Source organism: Python bivittatus, unplaced genomic scaffold (assembly GCF_059951505.1).
Source record: "Python bivittatus isolate LINGU-HERP-01145 unplaced genomic scaffold, Pbiv_v1 ctg000170_np1212, whole genome shotgun sequence".
NCBI lineage: Eukaryota > Metazoa > Chordata > Lepidosauria > Squamata > Pythonidae > Python > Python bivittatus.
The window spans coordinates 852,550-876,700 of record NW_028277039.1 but is presented as its reverse complement, the minus strand read 5'-3'; the positions used below and the strand labels follow the sequence as shown (position 1 = coordinate 876,700).

The 24,151-nt window shown below is 47.5% G+C and overlaps 1 protein-coding gene across 16 annotated transcripts in view; it reads right to left on the bottom strand.

Moving 5' to 3' along the window:
• MTSS2 (MTSS I-BAR domain containing 2) overlaps nucleotides 1-24,151 on the bottom strand; it is a 71,019-nt gene that overhangs the window by 44,371 nt on the left and 2,497 nt on the right. For 11 of the 16 annotated variants that reach the window (XM_088135464.1, XM_088135451.1, XM_088135465.1 and 8 more), the window contains one exon: nucleotides 8,032-8,093. In XM_088135464.1, coding sequence (XP_087991590.1) covers nucleotides 8,032-8,093 — 62 coding nt within the window. Of the gene's footprint in view, nucleotides 1-8,031; nucleotides 8,094-18,457; nucleotides 18,629-22,988; nucleotides 23,145-24,151 lie in introns of all 16 variants that reach the window. The other 5 variants (XM_088135455.1, XM_088135456.1, XM_088135462.1 and 2 more) reach the window with 3 other exon arrangements.

Below are 24,151 nucleotides of genomic sequence, written 5' to 3'. Positions count from 1 at the left end.
GCCGAAAAGCAGCGTACTAACAACATCAATGCCACCTCTCTGTGCTTTTAATTACTTGCATCGCCTGCACTGGACCCTCCTTAATATTAAACCCAGAAAGTGACCCCTCCTGTGCAAAAGGGTTGTTTCATTTGTCTGTGCAGCAAGAACTGGGGCTGGATCCAGCTGCACCCCCCCCCCAGCACCAGGGAGTGGCAGCCGGAAAGGAAGCCCTGCCCAAGACCCTCGGCTTCTCTGCCCAACGCCTGCTGCTTGGCTCCTGCTGCTCGTGGAGGGAAGCGGGGAGATGTTTCTCCAGGCCTCACCTTGCATGGCCCTGTTTGTCCAGCTGGTGGCCCCCTTGGATGGGAGAAAGGTGCAGGGGATGAACTGGCCAGAAAGCACGGCCACTCTTCAGAAGCAGTTTGTTGACTTATTTAGCACACTGACAGAACCACTCTTCTACCCAAGGAACTCTGGGCGGTGAACAGAAGTAAAACATAACTAAACCATACAAGTCCAATTCAAAAGAAAGTAGGGGGACTTCTGGGCAGAGAAATGGTAGACTGACACGCCTTCGCATTGCAGGGATGATGCTGAGGTGGAGATTGGCGGCTGGGCGGTGAGCCGGGACCAGCAAAGCTTTTCCAGGCAAGGAAAAGCCATGAGATCACCCACCTGGAATCCGGAAGGTAGCTCCTTGCCAGGAAACCCACAGGACCTGGAGGGACCCTGTGGGCGACTCATGAATAGAGCACTGGGAGCCATAGAAGACAGATCAAACTCACAGCCTCAAGCAGAGCCTGCTTAAAGGACACTGAGTTCGCCCACTCCACTTTCTAGAGCACATTGGAGTGGGAAAATTTTTAGGGTTATAGAGATCTCCAGACCAGTAGAATACCTAAACCTTGGTGAGTGCACCTCTGACCTGAAGGATTAAAGTAAAAGTAAAGAAATAATTATATGGATTTAAAAAGAATTAAAAGCAAAAAGTTTGCCAAGAATGGAGTTAAGAAAGTTTAAAACGAATTAAGGGGACAGCTGAATTTGGAATATTGTTTACTGAAGTACTTTTGAACCAATTAAATAAATAATACATACCTCCGTGGGAAAGAGTATTGTTTAAACAAGGTTGGAGAAATACTGAAATACTCACAACAGAGGAATGGATTGTGAAGATGGCAGAATTTGCAGAAATGGCAAAACTGACCTGTTCGATCAGGGATAAAACAATAAGTACTTTTATAAAAGACGGGAAACCTTCAATGGACTTTTTGCTGAAAATGGAAGAAAATGAAATGGTGATTTCTGAATTTGCTGATTGAAAGGGTTAAATATGGGACAGAAAGGAACTATATGATACAATCTTAGAAAAGGAGGAGGGATCATAAGCTGGCTTGTAACTGCTGTAAAGAAGATTGGAAGTCACTTCTTTAATTATCTTTTTCTTTTCTTTTTACTTGTACTGTTTCTTACACTGTTTCTTTTATCTTTTTTCCTAACTCTCCTTTATATATATTTTCATGTTTATCTTTTATTCATATAAAAATCTTCAGTGAAATGTACACACACACACACACACACACACACACACATATAAAAAGAGAGTGGATCGGGTCCCCCCATCACATTATCAACACATCAAATGAAACCACACCCCCATCAGAACTCCATCAACACTCTGGCCCGATGCCTAGGGGGAGAGTCAGGTAATCAGGGCCTTCCGAAAGGCCCATAGGGTGGGGCTGCCTGTACCTTGGGGGGAGGCTGCTCTGCAAGTCTGGGGCCAGGAGAGAGAAGGCAGGCTTCTGGGCCCCCAGGTGACACTGCTTCCCAGCGGGCAGGAGCCATCCAGGAGAGGTGCTCCCTCCCACAACAGACCGGCCCAGGGCCACGCAGGGCTTTCAAGGCAACTACCAGCACCATGAATCGCAGCCGGAAGCCCACTGGGAGACAGGTCAGCTCATGGAGCAGCAGTAGGGTGTTCACTGCCCAGTCACTTTTTGTGAGATGGGGAGTTCATTATAACCAATTTACGTGAAACCAGTCAGATTACAATATAATTTCAGCAGCAAATACCATTACATAATTAAATTAAATCCCTGGCAACAGCCTCTCCTCAGAACAACCCCAAAGCGCCCCCCCTGTGGGAATTCCAGAGAAGGGGAGCCATCACTAAAAAGCTCTGAGCTCTACCAATCATCTGGATCTTAAAGAGGTAAACAGGGCTTCTAATGCATACTGGAAAATGTGGGTTTTCCTCTGGCCACTGTCTATGGCAGTTTGATATGAGGCTTTGGTCCTCAAATTGCTGGGTGATTTCTGGCAACTAGCAGCCCCAGCTATCAGCCAAGGATAGTATTAGTCACCTTCCTAGATTTAGTCAAGGGAGCAAAAGGGATGCAGGAGATTATTTAATGGAAGCGGTGCCCACAGAAGAGAAGCCCAAGCAGAACCTTGGGATGTTCAGGGAGATGTTTCTTTTTCGTTCTTTGGAACAGTTATTCTCTCCTAGTCCATCCTACCTCAGAGGGACAATCCTATGGAAATAATGTCTGGGGGAGGATCCTCATACACATTTCACTGAGCACTCAAAAGGAAAGGTGAGATACACTCCCAAGAACGAATAGATTAAAAACACACGGGCCCTTTAGGGTTTTTCCACAAAAACAGGAGATAGAGTGTTGCTTCTGTGCAACAGCTGAATATAGCACTCTGTTATCCAGCAGTTCCCCATGTCCTCCAGAGCAGTGTATCACAACAAACTCTTTTTCAGTAAAATTCCCAGCAGGACGCAGAGCGCAAGACGAAGGCTGAGATCTTTTGGCAGGAAAAGGGCTGGAACCAAGCCCTCCATTTCTCTGGGATTATACCTCTTACACAGTTGAAAGCTGAGGTCCAAACCACCAGTCCCTCCACTCATCCAAACACACAGACACTTAAATAACTCAACAACTTAGCTGGTAACAGCCCTCAACTTAATTGGATGATCCAGTTTTCTTTTGATTAATTTTTACTTACTGGTAATCCACCAGGACATCATGAATCTTTCTCACTTATGTAGGAGTAAGCCCACTGAATTTAATGGTGAGCAAGGATGAGATTGGTACTGCATCTTGCAACCGCACAGGCTGGTTTTTTAAAAAGTATTTATTACAATAGTTCTATATTGTTGACTCCACATGGACTCCCAGCAGTTTATAATATCTTCCTATAAAACATTTTTTTTAAAGTCAATTCTCCCTTGACGTCCAAAATCCAGATCCTTAAGACATCTGGTGAACGACATTTTTTTTTTTTTTAATCTGCGCCCAGTCGTTACCGACTCTGCAGTGACTGCTTGGACGAGTCCCTGCAGTTTTCAAGGCAAGTGTTTCGGAAGTGGTTTGCCAGAGCCTCCTTCCTAGAGCAGAGCCCAGCTGGCGAGCGCAGGAGGCGGGGTTTCCATTGCTTTGCGCCCTTTTCGGGCAAGCGCGGTTTCGCGCTTACCGGCAACTGCTCCTGACTCCTTTTGCAAGGCGCCGCCAGCATTTTTCCTCCCACCGGAATGAGAGTCCCCATTTATCTACTCACGTGAGTTTTCGAACTGTTGGGTTGACAGGAACTGGGAGGAAACAGGAGCTCACCCTGTTAACGCGGAGGCTGGACTCGAACCGCTGAAGCGTCGACCATTTCTGGCTGGCAACTTTCAGCGTCATTAAGCCGCTGCGCCACCACGTCCCCGAACAACATATGGTGAACCACATACCTTGTAGATCATTTGGACCAGGGACTGATCTGACCATAGCAATGAATTAATCATTATGTCTTCCAATTTCAGTTCATAATCCAGCTGCTCTGAGGTGAAAACTCCATCTAAGCTAAGGGTGCCCATATGGGCTGTACCTAATATTACCTGGGAAAATCTATAGTTCCTTCCTTCCTTCTCAGAATCCCTCCTAGGACAAGGAGACAGAAGTCTCCCAGCACCAAAAGCTGAGGCAACTGCAGACCCAGCCCTGGAAAAAGTCCAGGGCCCTGCCATGCAACAGGGTCACGTACCAACATGAGCAAGATCCCCAGTTTGTTCCTACAGCCCAACCAGACATACAAGCTTTCACAGCCCATCACCCTTGGTCACCATCAAGATTTCCTACAGTAAATAGACACCTACATCCCCTGCTTTGGTGTCATGGCTGATGGAGGACATAAAACCTGGAAGAGCAGCCAAGCAAGTTTCAATAATGCATGCCAGGACAGCTCTTTTTTTTTTTTAAATCTGCGCTCAGTCGTTACCGACTCTGCAGTGACTGCTTGGACGAGTCCTTGCAGTTTTCAAGGCAATTGTTTCAGAAGTGGTTTGCCAGAGCCTCCTTCCTAGGGCAGAGCCCAGCTGGCGAGCGCAGGAGGCGGGGTTTCCGTTGCTTCGCGCCCTTTTTGGGCGCGCACGGTTTTTCACACTTACCGGCAACTGCTCCCGACTTTTTTTTTTTTTTTGCAAGGCGCCGCCAGCATTTTTCCTCCCACCGGAGTGAGAGTCCCCATTTATCTACTCATGTGAGTTTTCGAACTGTTGGGTTTACAGGAACTGGGGAGGAAACAGGAGTTCACCCTGCTAACGCGAAGGCTGGACTCGAATCGCTGAAGCGTCGACCTTTTCTGGCCTGCAACTTTCAGCGTCATTAAGCCGCTGCGCCACCGCGTCCCCCGACAGCTCATTTATCCATTGCTAAATTGTGGGTGAACATGGTCTTATTATAAACAGACCTGGATTTACCAACTGAAGCCCAAGCCCAAGCCCTCTAGCAGTGCAGCATCTTGGACTCAGGAGCGTGGCAGACAGAAGGGGAGACTGGCACCATATTGCCCATGTGCCTTCTCCCTGGAATGGCATGGACAAGGATTCTACTATACCTCTCCCAACCCATCAGATCAAAATGCCTCCGCCCTCTGAATCTCCTCCCCCAGGGTAGCCCCACTAAGCAGAACAGACTAGAAAATCACCTCAACAGGTAGTCTAAAACTACTTTTATTGTGATTGTGTGTAATAACAGAATCCTGCAAGTGGGATTGTGCTGGATCTCCTCCTCCTCCTCCTCCTTATAGTTCAGTGGATTAGGGAGGCCTCTGCCTGAGTTGCTTCCAAATGTTATCTCGTGCTTCTGGATTTTAAAAATGCTTCAGCCCTTTTGCCTAGGCAACAGAGTCTGTATATCTCCGTCAAGGTCATCTTTCTTACTCTCTACACCTGCCTCAGTGTCCTCCCCACCATCCCACAGATCAACAAGAAACATCAGAAATTCCCACCAAAGGACCTTCATCACACATCTCCCTCTACCCAATCACCCGTCTTGGTGGGCCAGCTATCTGGCAATGCCACAGAGTGACAGCACATACCACCTCTCTCAAGACTTCCTCTTTTACCTTTCCCTCTGATAGGATGCCCCGCGGGACCCCACTCTCTCTGTACAAGTTAGGGTAGATGGACACTCTTCATTTTCTCATTCTCTCACTTTGGGGAGGCCAGCCACTGCCACTCCCCATCTCTTACAGGGCACAACGCTCCTGCAGGATAACACCACAGGACTGATGGCAAGGGTCCACCTCCTTCTCTGTAATCAGAATCTTTCTGGCTTGCTCAGTACCAAGCAGGTTCCCCAAATTTCCATTCTTTTCCTCTGCCTCTTTCCTTCCTCCATCCAGTGCTTTATGTTCTCCATTTGATTCTTCCACCATTATTCTAGCCTTTCTTTCCAGCCTCCCCCCTCCCCCCCTCCCTTCTCCTTCTGACTGCAACAGCCACAGCTGCCCTGCCTCTGAGCTAAGGACCCTAATCTCTGACTGGTGCACAGCTTCAGAGCCCACAAAGTAACGGTCCCTTTGGCAGCCACAGCAACCCATCCACACAAGAGCAGTCACTCAATACCTCCTAAAGCCACAGACCCCAGGTAACGTGTCACCAATCAAGTGTCAGCAAAACAAGTTGACCTGACTGAGGCTGGAGGGTCAAAAAAGCCATTCCTCCCAATTCATTGGCATTAGCCACCATATTTATCCTACAATTATGAGGTGACAGAATCCTAGGGTGGGAAGGGACCTCTAGCCCAACCCCCTGCCCCAGGCAGGAATCCTCAGACCATCCTGGACAAAGGGCTGTCCAATCTTGGCTTGAAAACCTCCAGGGATGGAGCACCCACAATCTCAGGGGCCAGGCTGTTCCACTGCTTAACAGCTGCCATGCTCAGGAACTGGCTCCTTATTGCAAGTCTGGGTCTCCCTCTGCAAAGCTTCCACCGGTCGGCTCCTGTCCTGCCCTCGGGAGCTTTGCAGAATAAATCTACCCCCTCTGCCCTGGAAGACTGCATCCAGGCGCCTTCTCTTCTTTAGGCTAAACAGACCCAGGCCCTCCAACTGCTCTTTGTGGGATTTGGCCCCAAGCCCCTCACCCTCCAGGGGCTCCTCTCGGCACCCCTCCAGTTCCTCCGCGTCCTTTCTGCAGGGCGGTGGCCAGAACTGGGCACGGGGCTCCAGGCGCGTCTGACCAGAGCGGAACAGCCGCTTCCCGGGGTCCTGACGCTCCCCCCCCTGTCGACGCAGCCCAAACTGCACTGGTTCTTTTGGCAGCAGTGGCACATTGCTGGCTCATGCTGAATCTCTGGTTTAACAAGACCACCAGATCCTTCTCGGAAGTACTATGCTAAGCCAGCAACCGCCTGCCTTGTACCTGCGCATCTGGTTTTTTCTGCCTAAGTGCAGAACTTGACATTTCTCTCCACTGAACAACACGTTGTTGGACAGGGACCATCGTTCAAGACCGCCAACATCCTTTGGAGCCCTGATCCTGTCTTCTGGGGTGTTAGCGATCCCCTTGCAGCTTTATGTCATCCACAAATTTTATTACCATCCCTTCTACTCCTTCATCTAGGTCAAAGTCTGTACCTGTTGGAGATTCCTATGCAATGAGAGTGTGGTTTGGGGTTAGAAAGAAGCTGGGGGAAGCTGGGCCTTGCCCCCAAACTGCAGGAATGCCCATTCTGAGGGGTGTGGGGGCTTCTCAGTTTGCACCTCCTGTGCCAGTTCCTTCCCTTTCTGCAATGTTTCAAATAGCCACCCTTAGAGTAGACATGAGAGAGTCCTCTCTCCACTGCAGAAGTCATTAAACTTAATTAAAACATTTAATCTCACTTTGCCATTTAAAGAGCAGCTTAATGCCCGGGGCTGCGCCAGCAGGCAGGTTATAACTGCTCCAGAAGCTCCTTGGCTGGATTCTCCCTCATTGGCCATGCTGAGAGGGTCCCCAGAATTTCTTGGTTGTTTTTAAATAACATTTATTGCATTATTACTTAGAAATGAAAGCTACTGCAGGAAGACTGTTATCCTGATGGGCAGGATATAAACAATTCTAGCCAATAAAGGCATCAAATCTGAGGCTGCAGAAAGTGCTGCAGTATCAGGAGAGAGACCCAGCCCACCCTTACTGCTCAGCCTGCATTCTCACTGCACTTAACCCTCATCCTGGGGACAGGGAACATCCCACGTCAGTACTGAAAGATCTGCACTGGCTGCCAGTTACTGACAAGGCACAATTTAAGATGCTGTCTTTAAAGCCCTAAGCAGCTGACTTTGGTGAGGTGACCTCTTCATCCAGTTGCAACTAGTCCAGTTGTTAGGATCAGCAGGAGGGCCTAATCCTTCTGAGTTCCCCAAGAGCATCAACAAGCGGGGGGGGGGGGCAGAGTGACCTGTTAATCCAAGTAGATTTCTGACAAGCCCCTCACCAAAACCTCCGTGCCTGTTTCACAGAGATAGGCTTCTGAGAGCAGTTTCACTGGGCATGAGAAGTGCCCCTGGGCCGCTCTTTGCTGAAATTCAGGATCCGGAGGATCCAGACTGTATGCTGCAGAAACTGTCTCCTGTTCCCAGCTCTCTAAACAGCCCTCCAAACAATCGGTCCGTTTAACAACAGCAGCAAGCACAAAAACAAACGCTGGGCACAAACGCTTTCCCAAAGAAGGAAGGATCCACTTCCCTGGGGTGGAGAGCGAATGGCAGCTGCTCTGCAGGAGAACTCACCGCAGCTGGGAGTGGAGCTTAGTCGCTTTCGAGTTGAAATCTTCCCAGACGGGGTAGGAACTCTGGAACACAAGTGGGGTGGGGGGAGAGAGAAAGAGGTTGAGCGTTGCCAGCCCGAAGGTCTCCTCCTTTGCTGGGAAGCAGCCAAGAGCCACCAGGCAGTGGTGGCCCCTTTCCCTGCAGCAGGAGCCTACCCCTTCCGAGTCCGGAGCCCCCCTCAGCTCTGTGCTCCTCCTCCGAGAAGAAAACCTGGCCTGCCTGAGCCCTGCTCAGGGCAGGCAGGTTGCACCATGTTGGTCCCTCTGGCCATGCCAGGTGTGGCCTGATCAGGGTGCAAGATAAGGCGTACCCACCAACCCTCCCCAGTACCCTTAGCGGCTCCTTTTCTCCCTTTTTGACAGAGGGCGATGCACAACGTTAACCACCATTTATTAACGGTCTCCTCGTATTTCGAAGATGGCTCTACCCCAGGCTTCTGCTAAATCCAAACTCCCCCAACATGGTGCTTGTGGCAATTCTTGGTTTGGTATCCCTTGGCTTCCATGTCTATTTATTAACTATTATTAAGATGTTTTAAATCAAGAATCCAAATAAACAGAAAGCTAGGATGCTGCAACGGAAAGTGAGGGGGGGACTGCCTGAAAAGCCCACCTGCCAAGAAGACACTCTAGTGGAATGCGGGCAAGGCTGCCTGACTGGAGCAGCAGCACCACAATGAAACCCACAAAGTGGTGGATGGGCAGAGCTGCCTGGGCCATTCCCTGCCCCGAGCCCCCAAAGTCGCCGCCCACTCTCGCTCAGACACAGCTGTGAGGGCGTCGCGTCAAAGGCTGAGGCTTGTTCACAGAAGACGTTACAGGGAGCAGTTTCACCTGGCCGTTAGGGAAATGCACTGAGGACTCCTGCTCTGTGAGGGACGGAGTAAACCAGACCGCTCTTGTTCAAGCGGATCTGTTTGGTGGTCTCCGTTGCAATGAAGCTCTTCCCCTCTCGCAGTGGGGGGGGGGGAGTTCCTCTGCTGCCAAGGGAAAAGAGCTTCTCCCTTCCATTTACTCCCTTGCGCTGACTTCCAAAACCAGATTCCTCCTACCTGGTTCCACCAGGCCTCATTTCATTTTAGCAGGGCAATGGGGAGAAGCCAAGAGAAGGCTGGTCAAACCCCACATGTGGTTCTAAAAGTGCTGAATGACGATGCCAGCCTTCCCCCTGTCCAGCTACCCAAAGTGTTGCCTTTAGGCTTGGGAGCCCCACTGGTTCATGCAGAGCCAGGATCAGGTGAAGCAGAGATCAGATTTTCTTTTAAGTCTCTGGGCCAAGAATGGTTAGTGCTGTTCAAAAATTAAGCAGGCACAAGGTCTCACCCTTTCCAAGTGCAGACATGACACAAACCAGGCTATGTGGCTCTAAATCCTAGGGCCTAACTACTAGGGCCACTGTCCCTGGAAGCCTAATGGGGCTGAACAACACCTCTCAGCGGGCTTCCAGAGGAGAGCCGCGGTGAGGAGGACCAGCTGGAAGCAACAGGTGTGCTTAGTCTGCAGAAGAGAAGGCTGCGGTGGGGAAACAGGGCTGCTGCCTTCAAGTGTGTGAAGGGGGCTGAGCAGAAGATGGGACAGAACCCTTCAGAGGGGCTCCAGAAAACAGGGGAAGAAACAACAGGGTTAGGTTACAAGGAAGCAGGATATGCGGTTGGATATCAGGAAAACTTTCCTTATGGTAAAAAGTGTTTCTCAGAGGCTGGAGGGCCATCCATCAGCCAGAAATGTCATAACAGCAGATTTTACACTGGCAGGGGATCTCCGTGGTCATTCCATTCTATGATTCTAGGACTGGGTGGAACTGCTGGTATCACATAAGTGCCCAGGGCCCCCCAAAAGACTGTGTCCAGGGCAAATGCCACCTCAGAAACAGCCCTGCAAGGAAGGCCAGCATGGAAGTCCTCTTGAGCCTTGGCCCACACAGCCTGGAGAACAGCAGTTTTCCCAGAAGGGCTGACTGGCTTCAGGGAAGCAGACTTCCTGCAGAAGAATCCCAGGCCACTGTAAATATATTATGGAAATCCTGTCCTTGTGTGCCCTGCACTTGGCCAATGTTGGAAAGACAACCCAGCAGCAGGAGGGCTGCTTCTGAGCCCTCGCCAAAGCATATCATCCTCTCAGGGGAGCTGCAGATCCCCCCAGATTAGTCAGCAAAGATTCTCCCCAGTCGAAAGGGCCATACAACTGACACACATGCAGGGACTTCTGTTTCCCAACGCCTTGCTTTGCAGACTCTGCCCACGGGCTGCCCCACGCTCAGGCTTTCAAAGGCAGAGCTGTCCCACCCACAAAGGCTTCTGTTTCTCTTCCAAGGATGAGACCAACCAGCAACAGAAGGCCGTTCATTACCCTCCTCCTCCAATCTTCCCTGGGATTGAGAAATGCTGCTCCTGGCATGGAAGAGAGTCCTACCTCCAGAGAATAGTGGAGGAAAGATCCCAGAGCCATCATCTTAGCAAATCAGTTGTTTGACAAAGAACCCCTTGACTTTTGGAGAAGCCACCCAGTTAAATATAGGCTGGATGGCACAACAATTACGTGGATCCATAGCTGGCTCAAAAATCATTCTTGAAGAGTAGTGGAGAGAGGTTGAGGGCCCTGGGCACTTTACAAGATACTTCTCTATGGAAGTCTGCTATGCACTGGGGCTTGCCCCCCATGGCCACTTCCAGCTCTCCCTCCTTGCCACCAGGCATTCCATCTCCTCTACCCAAAGCTTTCTTTCTACTATTTGAATTAATAATTCTGTATATGCTGCAATCTTTGCATTTCTGGCAGGCTGTTACGTTAAGAAAGAGCAATAAGCTTTTTTTGAGGAAATGTGCATGTTGAAATACAGAGAAGAGTTCAACCGAGAGCTATCTGTATTGCATATGGATTTGTGCTTGCTTGGTTCCCATAAATAACACCTTGGAGCTGAATCTGATTGAAGCAGAATATATGTCACATCAATCAGTCAATCAGAGTGCCATGTACAGTCAGGACCAGAAATATTGGAATAAGGATAACTGTCTTGGCATTTGGCCTCCATACACCACCACACTGAAGTTGAAAGGAAACACACCCAGACGGGAGCAAAGTCAGGACTTTCAGCTGTAATTCAAGGGGTTTGACAAAAGTGGGGCACTAACCGTTCAGGAAGTACAGCCAGTGGCATACACCGCCACCCCATCGCTGGTGGCTCATAAGTAATGGAACAAACCAACATCATGACAAACATAAGGATCGCCTTTAATGCCTGGATGAAAATCCTTTGCAGTCAATGACTGCCTGAGGTCTGGAACCCATGGACATGACCAAATGCTGAGTTTCCTCCCTCGAGATGCTTTGCCAGGCCTTTACTGCAGCTGCCTTCCGCTGCTGCTTGTTTGTGGGTCTTTCTGCCTTCAGTCTTGTCTTCAGTAAATGAAAAGCATGCTCTATTGGGCTGAGATCAGGTGACTGGCTTGGCCACTGAAGAACATCCCACTTCTTTGCCTTGAGAAACTCTTGGGTAGCCTTTGCTGTATGTTTTGGGTCATTATCCATCTGCAATATGAAGTGCGTCCTATCAGTTTGGCAGCATTTGGCTGAATCTGAGCAGAAAGTATAGCCCGATACATTTCAGAATTCATCCTACTGCTTTTATCGGCAGTCAGGTCATCAATAAGCACCAGTGACCCGGTTCCATTGGCAGCCACACATGCTCATGCCATAACCCTGCCTCCACCATCTTTGACAGATGATGTGGTATGCTTTGGATCACGAGCTGTTCCTTTCCTTCTCCATACTTTTCTCTTCCCATCATTCTGGTGCAAGTTAATCTTGGTTTCATCACTCCAAAGAATCTTATTCCAGAACTGGGCAGGCTTTGCTAGGTGTTTGCTGGCAAAGTCTAATCTGGCCCTTCTGTTCTTGAGCATTACCAGTGGTTTGCACCTTGTTGTGAAGCCTCTGTATTTACATTCATAAAGTCATCTCTTGATCGTAGATGTTGACAATGACATGCCTACCTCCTCAAGAGCGTTCTTGACCTGGCTAGAAGTTGTGAAAAGTTTCCTCTTCACCATGAGCAGAATTCTGCGGTCATCCACTTTAGTAGTCTTCCGTGGTCTTGAAGGCCTTTTGCTCTTGCTGAGCTTGCCAGTTGATTCCTTCTTTTTCAGGATGTTCCAAACTGTTGTCTTGGCCACTCCCAACGATTCTGCTCTCTCTCTGATGGGTTTATCTTGTTTTCTCAGCCTAATTATGGCCTCCTTCACTCGCATGGACACCTCTTTGGATCTCATGTTGAGAGTGCCAGTGAACAGCTACCAAATGCAAATGTAACACTCAGAACCACCTCCAGGCCTTTTATCTGCTTGATTGGTCATGGGGTACCCAGGAAACAGGCCACACCTGGCCATGCAGCTGCTTGTCAGCCATTCGTTCCATTACTTATGAGCCACCAGCGATGGGGTGGCGGTGTATGCCACTGGCTGTACTTCCTGAACGGTTAGTGCCCCACTTTTGTCAAACCCCTTGAATTACAGCTGAAAGTCCTGACTTTGCTCCCATTTGGGTGTATTTCCTTTCAACTTCAATGTGGTGATGTACAGAGGCCAAATGCCAAGACAGTTATCCTTGTTCCAATATTTCTGGTCCTGACTGTATCTGCATAAAGCAATGGATGAACATTTATGGAAGATGAAGTAAATGAGACCCACTCATCGCAGATAGTACTGTGGAAGATGTTGGGTCAAGCAGCATATGGGAAGCTACCAGAATGAGCCCTTCCAAGGATTTCTCCAAGCAACAGATGGTCCCCAGGAGGCACTGATCCTCCAGTGGAAAACAACCTACAGATGTGAGCGGAATCTCAAGATGGGATTGGCCAACTCCCGTCAGAAATTATAAGGTCATATTTTGTAGCCTTCACACAAAGCAAGGTACCTGCTTCTAGATCTTGTTCTAGAATGCAAACATAACTTGGCAGGATAGACTTCAAGTTGGGCAAGTATGAATGGAAGTGAAATAATGGTTTTACTGCATTATTTGCATTTTAATGCAAATGACAGTTGTCAAAGCTGGAATGCTGCATTTGTTTCTTTGAATAAATAAGAACAAGAAGTAGCACCAACAGTACTATAAAGACATTTGTATTTATTTATTCGGTTTGTGTGCTGTGGAATCAGGCCAACTGATACAACCTCCCATTCTCTTCTAAGAAGATGAGAACGTTTAAGGTTAAAAGAGAAGAGTACCTAAGATGCAATGGGCTCTACATGGGGCTGCCCTTGAAGAGCATTTGGAAGCTTCAACTGGTGCAGACTGTGGCTGCATGGGTAGTAAATGGTGTCGGGTATGTGACACGTATAACACCCCTACTGCATGAGCTGCGTCGGTTGCCAGTGTGCTTCCGGGTACCATTCAAGGGGCTGACGGTCACCTTTAAAGCCCTTCATGGCTTGGGAGTGGGTTACCCGAGGGACCGTCTTTTCCCAATAGCTTTTACCTGTCCAATTCGGTCTGGCAGGTTGGGCATGCTGCGGGTCCTGTCAGTCAAGGAATGTCGGCTGGCAGAGACGTGCCTTCTCTGCTGGAGCCCCTGGCCTTTGGAGCACCCTCCCTTCAGAGAGTAGGATGGCCCCGACCCCGTTGGCCTTTCATAAGACTTTAAAAACCTGGCTATGTGCCCGGGCCTGGGGCCCTGAATGTGTTAAGGGCCCCATCTCCTGGCTATACTGATAACTATGATAATTTTCTCAGCTGCTGTATAGATTTATTTTTGTATTGTTTTAAATTGTTTTTATTGTTTTAGAATTGTTTGCCGCCCAGAGGCACTTGGTTGGGATGGGCGGCTATAGAAATTAATTAAATAAATGAACGAGATAGTGGAACCCCCTGCAAAAGTTGGGGGAAAATGTTGTGCAAAGCTTTGGGACAGGGTGAAAAAACATTTTATCAATAAAGAGACATCTTACAATTGGAAAAGGTGGCCAGGGACATGAGCAGGTTAAAAGAAGTGGGGGAACTGTGTGAGAAATCACGGCAGGGGTCCCAGTCTTTTGCTTACAAGCTGCTCAGGAGGAGCAGGAGAGAGCCGAGGCGGATGAATGCAGGAAGAAGGGTGACAAGAAGGCTGCAGAACAATGGCAAACAACGCAGGTGTGCTGGCTCCCCCAATCCCGGAGGTACTGAGCATCAGTTCCAGGCGGTGGAAAACTGTTGAGGGCATTGGGTTGGGGGGGGGCTTCACACTGCCCTGCAGAAGGCGGAGGAGCAGCTGGAGGGGAAGAGGCTTGCAGGAGGAGCGCTTTCTGCAGCCAGGTGGCTGATCAAGCCCTGACTGCTGTCCAGGATCACGCTGATTGGGCAGAAGCAGGAAAAACTGCTGAAAAGAAAGGCAGATTCATCCAACTGAGATGGATAAGGAAGCTTCCAGGAAAGGGGCTGGAGAACTGCACCCTTTGGGGCAGAAAAACTAAAGGTTCTATCATCCACCTGCAACACGCCAGGGCCACCAGAGATTTCACCTACAGACAGACAAGAACTCTAGGCATGGGGGGGAGGGGTAGCGAACCTGCTTATGGAATCAAGCCCTTGATGGATTGTTCCTATGTAACTTGGGGCCCCTGAAGCTGGTTGGAGCTTTGCCACTGGGATGGTGCAACAGCATCAACATGCATGTGGGACAGCTGTGAGGGCTCTGCTCTGAGCTCCTGGATCAGGAAGCACCCCATCTTCTACGGCCAGGGGAGGAGAGTGGCTACTCAAGGAGCCCTGCTTCGAGCTAGCAGGAAGATGCTCACTGGCAAGCTGGAACCATTCAGAAAGCTCTGGGGGGAGAGGCGGCTGTGTTGCTCAGCGACTGGGAGGTCTGCAGAGCAGAGGAACCAAAGATGTGCTGAGCAGCCTGCAGGCTCTTTCCCGGACACACACACACGCCCTGGAAAATGCACCGCAGGGAAGCAGGAGATGAAGAGGAGAAGGAGCTTCATGGAAAACAACTTTGCCAGCATCTCATCCGACTGACAAACGAATGCTTTGTGCAGGGGAAGGCAGGCCTGGAGAACAAGCAGGGAGGGAAGGGTTCTTCCTCGCACATCAGAGGAAAAGGGAAGACGTGGCTGAAGAGAGCGGCGTTTGCATGGCTGAGAGCATCCAGGAGGTCGGGGGGGGGCAGGTCAGTGGGGTGAGGGCTGGCAGATTGTGACCGATGGCAGGGGGAGTTTCAAACCCTTCCAGACGCCTTAGTTTGGCAGCCAGAGAAAGTAGAACTTGCTGGAAGGGAGAGGACAAAAAAGCAGCTTAACTGGCTGAAGGAGTGGAGGAGGACATCTGAGGGCCATCAACCGTGTCCCCCATTTTCCCCCAAGTCCTTCTGAGAATGATTGGGAAACAATGAACTTTGGAACACCCCCTTCGACAGCTAAAACCCTAACTCAACCCCAACACCTGGTCTTTTTATATTAGGACCAGTTAAGGCTTTGTGTACAAGAGGGAGAGAAATAGGAAAATGGACATCAAAAGGCTGAGTGACTTTGGGCCAGTCCTTCTCTCTACCCCTGAATTTGCTTAATGACCACAGCAAAAAAGATAGTAAAATCAGGTGTGACTCACTTAACAACTGTGTCGCTTAACAATGGAACTTCTGGTCCCAATTGTGGTCATAAATCGAGGACTACCTGTACCTTGACAAAGGTATAAAGAGACATTTAAGGGAAAATAACAGACAACTCAGTCCTGGGAAAGGAAAGGGTGTTTTGAGAAAGCAGCTCAAAATAACCCCCAGCATGATTCTGTTGGTTTAGCATAATGAGACACTGACAAGCTTGCAAAATCCTGTTATTATGCCCTATAACAATACCTGCTATTTGCTGACCTGGCCTACCTCAAAGGCCTGACATAGTTGGAGGTACTTGTGAGGTGCTGCAGGGCTCAACCGTCTTCCTGTCTGTGTGAAACTGTGGAGCCCAGTCATCATGTGACATCTATGGCTTGGACAGCCCTCACACAGCCCTATCTTCTGGACCTGAAGGGGAGGCTCTCCTCAGTCCCTCATGTCACAATCACTTCTCATTTGGACTACTGCAATGCTGTCTGCGTGGGACTGCTCCTGAAGACCACTTGGAAGCTGTAACAGGGTCAGAATGCAGCAGCCAAAGCACTCCCCACGTACCACCTCTACTTTGAGAGCTCTACTGGCTGCAGGTCATCAGGGCTCAGCACCGAAGCAACCCATCACCAGGACCACCTCCTCCCACCACTCTCTGCCTATCTGATAGGGTTGAGGGGAGCAGGCTGTCTCCATCTCCCCTCTCTAGGGATCACAGAAGTGACCCATCTCAATTGCTGCCCCTTCCATGGAACAAAATCCCCCAAAATCCAAATAGTTTCTCCCCTCTTAGGTTTTAGGAAGGCCATTAAATTGTGGCTGCAGCAGGAGGCCTTGGGGTTGGGATGTGGAAATGTTGCTTCTTGGGCATTGGCATCTTTTCGGTTTCATAATTGGGTCAGCTGTGATTGGAGGGCGTCTGAGCTCAGTAAAATATATACGTACATGCATGCCCTGGGAAGGAACAAACAGGCTCTTTAGAGGAAGATATTCAGCCCAAATTGCAAAAATGACTATTAAACAAGGTTTTTTTTAAAACTTAAAGGAGCATAAATTGGTATAGTACACATACTATACTATATGTATATAGTATATATTATACACACATAGCACATATACTAATGGACAGTGTTTCTATTGTATTCATACATTCAAAATGCAAGCCACTGACACATTTGCAAGAATATAGGCCACCATACAATAAGTCAAGGTAAGAAATGGCAAAGCAGAGAGAAAAGAATTAAAGCTCATTCTGGGGAACAGGTCGTGCCTCCTTTGCTTAATAAAAGGAGAGATGAAGCAACAGAAGAACAAATAAGAGTTGCAGCCACTTTAAAGCAATAAAGCCAAACCCCCTCATTTAGGACTTAAATTCTTTGGCACACCAAGGAGTGGGGGAAGCCTTAAGAAAAGTGAGTAACAAAGATAAATAACCCAAACAGAAGGAAGAGGGATACAGAAGGAGGTTGATATTGAGCTAGGCAAAACTGCGGCCCAAAGCTAAAATTACAACCATGGAGATTACCAGATTCACAAGGATATACTAATCTCATAGTCATATTTTCAGGAAGTGTGGGAGCACTCCTGAGGTGAACTTACGGGGTTGCTACGAAGCTTTATAATGAAACATTGGGTAGATCTGGAACCCTGATGTCTATCTCTGGCATTAGAAAAGGACAGAGGAAGCGTATAGTACACTCATTTCAGATACTGGACTAATTCTAACATGGAAGGTAGTATGAAGGGTCACTTGCTGCTTGCGGCCTGACAGGCAAGAACATCTCTATCTGGCTTCAAGGGAAGCTCCAGCGGAGAACAGGATGCACAACTGAGTCTGTACAAATCCACCCTCTCTCCTGGATCCACTTGAGGGCAAAGCTCTAGGCAACTGTACTGTGGGGACGATGGAAGAGCACTTGCCTCTGAGAAACACCAAAGTCTTCTCCTGCTGCTCCTCCCCCATAGCTCCTGGCTCCAGTGGGAATCATGAAGACCAGCCTGCTCCCTAAATCAATTAACTTGCTTACCAGCTTATTTGCTCTCTGATAAACCAGGCACTTTCATGGTCACAAATGGGCCATGTGCCTCTTAAATTTTAATCCAGATTTCTGGACCACAGGGAGCCCGTCTTCTGCTCCTTGATGCACCCAAGAGTAGCTCTTCAGGAGCATCACTTTATCACTGTATGTTTAGAAGGAGTCTCTGCAGTTCTAAACTGTCAGGATACCAAGCAGTACAGGGAACAGCTGTCCACATCTACATGGCCTGATGGATAAATATATCATTTCAGGAATATTTACAACAGGGAGCAATATGAAAGGAAGCTGGATTCCCCTTGAAGCATGAGATAAACAGCCCCCACCAGGGTGACATGAGAGTACTCCAACACAACCTACGCAATTTTACAATGTGTTGCTCAGAAGACCTTTCCAAACATATGCTCAAACACAGAGAGACTGTTGCCTCAAAAAAACCGCACACACAATATGCCATATGTAAGATAAATATGGGAATATTTTGCACTGCTTTTAAAGAAGGATGAGACTGACAACGGCAAGAACAATTCTCTTGCCAGATCATTATATGCAACTTCTCCTTCAAAGAAAGCTGTTTGCAACTAAATGTGAGATACTAGAAGGGGGTTATGGAGGGGGGGGCTGAGACATTCCTCTCTTGCTGCTTTTGACTCCCCAGAGCTACATGGTTGGCTACTGTTAAGAGTAGAACCAGGACTCTAGAGAAAACAGTAGAGTCATGTGCTGCCCATCAGTGGATATCTAACCATCTATGGTAACTATGGCACTGCTCATACCTGGGGTGCTGCTTCCTCTTTTCTCTTCAAGCAGGAGGCAGGACAGAGGTATTTCCTTCCTTCATTGACTTGGGCTCCCTCACACAAGACAGTGACAGAGAGAGATGGAAGGGAGAGCTATAGAAAGCCTCCCAAGGGCAACTTGCCTCATGGGTCTCTCCTTGCAATGGGCTGTGAGAGAAGAGGAAGAGCCGCAGGTTAGACAAAGTTCTGATAAGAGAAATCTGAGTCCAAAGGAGGGGTGGAGGTGGAGAAGGCATCTTCGAAGGGGCCCTTCCTAGTTTTCTGGAATGTAAAGGCAAAGACTTGCAAGAGTCTGTTACTGTAACCTTACAATAAAGGTAGTCTTAGTATTCCTGGTTTTGGTTTCCTGGTCTGGACTAACTTGAAGGGCTGACACTCCTTGACAACCTTTCATCTATCTTGCAAGGCTCTTATAAGTAACTCATGAAGACAGCAAGAGCCATTCATATCAACCTATCTAGAAAGGTGTTTGACTGGAAAACACCTTTCTAGATAGCAGTATGCCTAAACTGGATTCAATTTAAATTACTCCCCATCTCAGTCAACTGTCATTTGACCAGCAAGTTTTGGAAGGGCTCTGGAGCATTTGCAGCTCACATTTTGCATTGCTGCTGCTAGGGCCGAAGAGACACTGCCTCTGGCCAGTCCCACCTGTAGAGTTTTCAGGGTGTTTGTGTATGTGTGCATGGCCTCCACATCCATAGATAAATGCTTATCTTGCTTATGTTATCTTATGTCCAGAAGAAGCTCTCCTCATCTGTTAAATTTCACCTTCTAGCAGCCCCATTATAGAAGACGATAAAGTCACACTTTAGCAACTTCTGGAGATTGAGTTTCCCTCCTTTCATAGGAACATCACACAGCAGAGCCACTGCACCCACCACAGGTCTCTTCACTCTCAGCCTCCACTTCGTTACCCCTTCCTCCCTTTGTGTAGTTTCTAAAGTACGCTTCCCTGAGGCAAGAGCCCGTCCTCTTCTCCTTTCAGTGTAGTAAGTGCTATGTACGTAATGCCTACAATGGCAAACTCAGAACTGCTTCTTGAGACTACAGAGGCCAATCCTTGCTCAGTGCAGGAATCAAAATTAGAGCCTGGACTTTGCTTGAACACATCCATAAAGAGAAGCCCACCGGGTCTCTGGTTCCACCAACCAACTGCTTTTACTTTGAGGAGGTCACATGAGGGAAGATTTAATCTGACAAATCCATGCTGACGTCTGGAAACGGTTGCACTCTTTTCAAGGCGCTTCCAGATCCCTGATCTGCTCTACAATGACCCCAAGGACTGACATCAGACTGCCTAGTTTGCAATCCCTTGGATTCTTTTTCCCTTCTAAAATATAGAAACATTTTCTCTCCAATAATTATCTGGTAATGATTAGTTCTCCAGAATTTGTCAAGGTTAATACATAAAGGTTCCTTTGGTACAGTGAAAACAGTTCATCTGGCCTTGGAGGAATTATTTAAAGCGAGCAAGTATATCCCTCAGCCATCCTTCTTGCGAACTGGAATCCTGCTTGTCACCTGGAAGAGCTCAGGTCCTTCCGCTCCTCTGGAAAGTGTGCTTTCCTGACACCATCTCTGCAGTTCCAGGCCACCTTCTATGCTCTTCTTTGGGGACCTGGATCTCTTTCTATCTGGCCTCTTTTGCTTTGAGCGTCACTGCTCAGCTTTATGTGCAGTCTCAATGGCTTTTGCTGCTGTCCTCCTGTCCTTTCTTCTCACCGGAATTATGTACTTAATTCCCAACCATCTCAGGCTCCTTTTCCCACTAATTTCTCCTGCCTTGGGAGTCTTGCTCACTTGACTAAAATCAACTTTTTTGCAATCTGAGGTAAAATTAAACATTTTAAAGTATTAAATGTCTTTAGGTTCCCTTAAAATCAAGAACTCCAGCATTACATGATGTTTACTTAGTGTTCCTGCTACTTATATTTTTCAACTAAGTTTTTTCTTAGTCCTTCGAACTGAAAAGCCTGAATGAACAAGGGTTCTATAGGATCACTGAGGAAATACCAGATACCCCTTTCCATATCACTTCCAGCTTCATGCTTAGATTTATATATCCCACCTTTTCTTGAAGACTTCAGGGAAGACTACCTAACTTGATCAGTTTCCCAATGTCTTCTAGCAGTGATTCCACTGTTACCTGAAGCCATGCTATCTCCTGTCAGTTACTAAAAATGTCAAGCCAACTGTTACTCAAGTGCCTTCCATCACAGCTGTCCTTGGCAATTTCTACTTTCCCCTCTCAACCAATTGCTGGGCCTGACCTCTCAAGAATTTCAGCCCATGCTAGGTTTTACTAGCTGGGAGGAACAAGAGAACCCCAGCCTTTTTCCTCTGTTGAGTCCTAGGGATTCTCTCTCGCCACCTTTGTCACATTTGGGTACAGCACCGAAGCCTCTCTATCAACCTGTAACATCAACTGGAGCTCTTTTCAGAAGTCTTTGGAGATCTCACATTTAGGAACAACAACAACAACGAGATGAAACTTCAGAAAAACAGATGTGAAAAAGATCAAGGCATCTTAAAATAATCAGATGCTGAACATGAGCTAAAAAAGCTATCAGACTGTATTAGCGCAAGCAAGCATATCCAAGTCACAAGTAAGTTTCTTTCTATCCTGAATTGGTCAAAACTATTATGAAATGGAACTATTGTGTTCAGATCTGGACACCACATTTGAAGAATAATTTTGGGAAACGAGTCAGGGGACTGAAACTAAGACCTGCAGGAGCTGGGTAAGTGTAGTTGAAATAGAGATTAAGAGAAGTCTTGAAAAAGTCTTGAAAAATCAGAAAGGCTGTCATGTTAAAGATGAAGACAGAAAACTTTTCTATTGCTCTAAAGTCCTGGATTAGAATCAAGGGGTGGAGACAGCAAAGAAACAAATTTTGGCTGAACAGCAGGAAAATTCTCTAGGAAAGAGAAAGCTCCCCTTTACTGAAGTACTTAAGCAGAGGCAAGACAAGACAGTGTCAGGGACACTGGAGCAAAAACCAGAACAGTGAGACGAGCAAACCAAAAGAAATTAGATCTTCTACAAGATCCTCAGATGACAGGGAGGAGCTACAGCCCCATACATGATAGCTGTCTTCAAGTACTTGAAGGGCTGTTGCAATGTGAATTTATTCTCCATAGTACCCGAGGGTGGGACAAGAGCCAATGGGTGAAAGCTTACTGAGGGAGATCCAAACTTTTCCTTTTCCTGACCACAAGAGCTATTGAGCAGTGGGACAACCTGTCCCCTGGAATCATGGGGACTCCTTCACTGGACATTTTTAAGCAAAGGTGGGACACCCATTTCTCTGGGAAAAAGGTCTCCAAGATGCCTTCCAACCCTATGATTTTATCAGCAACAGATAAGAACTCACTACCACCAGAATCTAGTCAGAATACAAGTGTTTGTAAATTGATCAATCAAACACCTGCAAGCCAGGGACCTGTGTTTGGATTATCTGGCAGACTTCTGAGCTCATGAGCGCACTATATTCTTTTTTTCTTCCTAGCGTTTTCCCGCAGGTGCAGGGTCCACTTTTTCAGATCAATCAAATGCTGGTCCATTGGTTGTGACAGGGATTTACCGACCGTATGAAAAGCCCAAAAGGCACAAAAGTACCAGGTTTCCACAGAGAGCTCCATGAAGTAATGGCCTCCCTAGGAGCTGCTGTTAGTTATGTGTTCTGAGCTAATGTACCCTGATTGGGCTGGAGGTGCCTCCTGTGGCCTTGCTTGCATTCCCAAAATGTTGGTTCAGCTCGTTCACCTGGAATTCTAAACATCAGCCTGGCCCTTGGCTTCACACTGTCAAATTCTCTGGATTTAACAGTATCACCTCTGCTACTTTGCACCCTGGGCTGGACTTTAACTATCTTTGAAGGTCTCTGGCCAGATGGGAGTGGGGCCTTGCCTGCTCCACAGAACCAACAGATGCTGACCCTGCCCTGAAAGACACTAGCAGCTGAATAAGATGGACTGCAGAGGAGGGCAATTAGGCACGTCCGAACCCTCTCTTGCAGTCTCCAAAGCATCTTCAATTGGGGCCACATTCCTCCACCGTTTTTAGGAGGAAACCCAAAACAAATCCCTAGAAGAGCCAGCATATCTCAACCAAAAAATTCCAGAGGGAAGCTTGTTAGCCTTTGCAGCACAAAGTACAGAGTGTTCAATGGTTCCTTAAAGACGAAAGCATGTGTTGGATGAAGTGATCCACAGAAACCAATGAAATAAAAAATTGGCTGGCCTCTGAAACGCCATAAGATTTCATCATTAAAAAAAGTTCTTGCAAAAGTTTTCCCAAAACGGGGGGGGGGGGTGGTGGTAGGCCAGCGGCGGAATCTCTACATGTGATGCAACCAAACTCATAAATCCTCCCCTCCAAATTTAATGCTGCTCCCAATGTGCAAAATGTTGCTCACCCGAACATAAATGAAGCTATGCAAATAAAGGAGCTGTGCACTGCTTTTCTTGCCCTGTATAATTTCTTCTGATTTTGCCCCCTCACCCTGTGGAAGTCCATTCAATACTCTTTTGGATTCGACACAAGGGGAAATGCAGCCCCCAAGCGAGGTGTATTCAGAGTTCCAGATTCTTCCTAAGTCGCTTCAGATGTTTGCATCTCTTGATTAGCAGACTTGCTGCTACAAGACTGAGACTGGAGCTGAGAAGATAATAAACAATATATGGCTGTTGGCAGAACCACCAAAGACCAAGGACTTGCATTTGCATAACCCGCTCAGCTTGTGGGAATCCAGCCTATTTGGTTCCTTTACTGTTCGAGCATCATGTAAATCCAGAAAAACATGTCCATTCAACATTCCCCCATGTTGGGGAAATGCAGCTACAGCATGAAGTCAGTCCATGGTTACTCACCCCAACAAACGAACAGCAAACAAAGAAGACTCAAGAATTCTGCCAGAAGAGCCTTCCAAAACAGTAACTACCCTGGTAAATCCCAACTTATAAGGAACTGCTGTTGAGAATCCCTAGAGGATCTAAGGAGCAGGAGAGGCTGATTGCATCATAACCAAACAGTTTCCTGCTCCATGTTTTATAGCTTAAGCTTAAGCAATAAGGACTTCTAAGTAGCCTGTTTTCCACTGGTAGATTGCTGACCAGGATTTATTTTACTTAAAATCTATTAACAGAAACATGGTCAAAATGATGATATACAGGGAGTCCCTGGGTTAAGAATGCCCAGGTTACAGATGAACTATAGTTAAGGGAGCCTATTGTAGCAAAATTCAAATTAAATGCACAACAGTTCAAGTTCATTACACAATACTACTTATACAGTATTATATAATAATACTGTTCTGGCTTATATACAAATTCAACTTAAGGACAGACCTTGGGAACAGAACTCAGGACTACCTGTATAACATAGATTTCCAGCCTTAAAAATGTTATTTTAAAAGGTACATTAGCAAGAACCTCCAGGCTGAAGAAGAACTTCCATGCTGCTGCTGAAAAAAGGGCATAGAAACTCATGGTCACCTTTGCCCTTTTTCTATAGTCTCAAAGACTCCATTTTAAAAGGGTGGGTTATAACCTGACAGAGTTCCAGAGGTGCAGCCATTTTGAGAAAAGCAACCATGCTTGGAGACCAGGTGAAATTCGTGAGAAAGTGCACAGAGAAACCCCTCTGAACAGTGAATGGAAACAGCT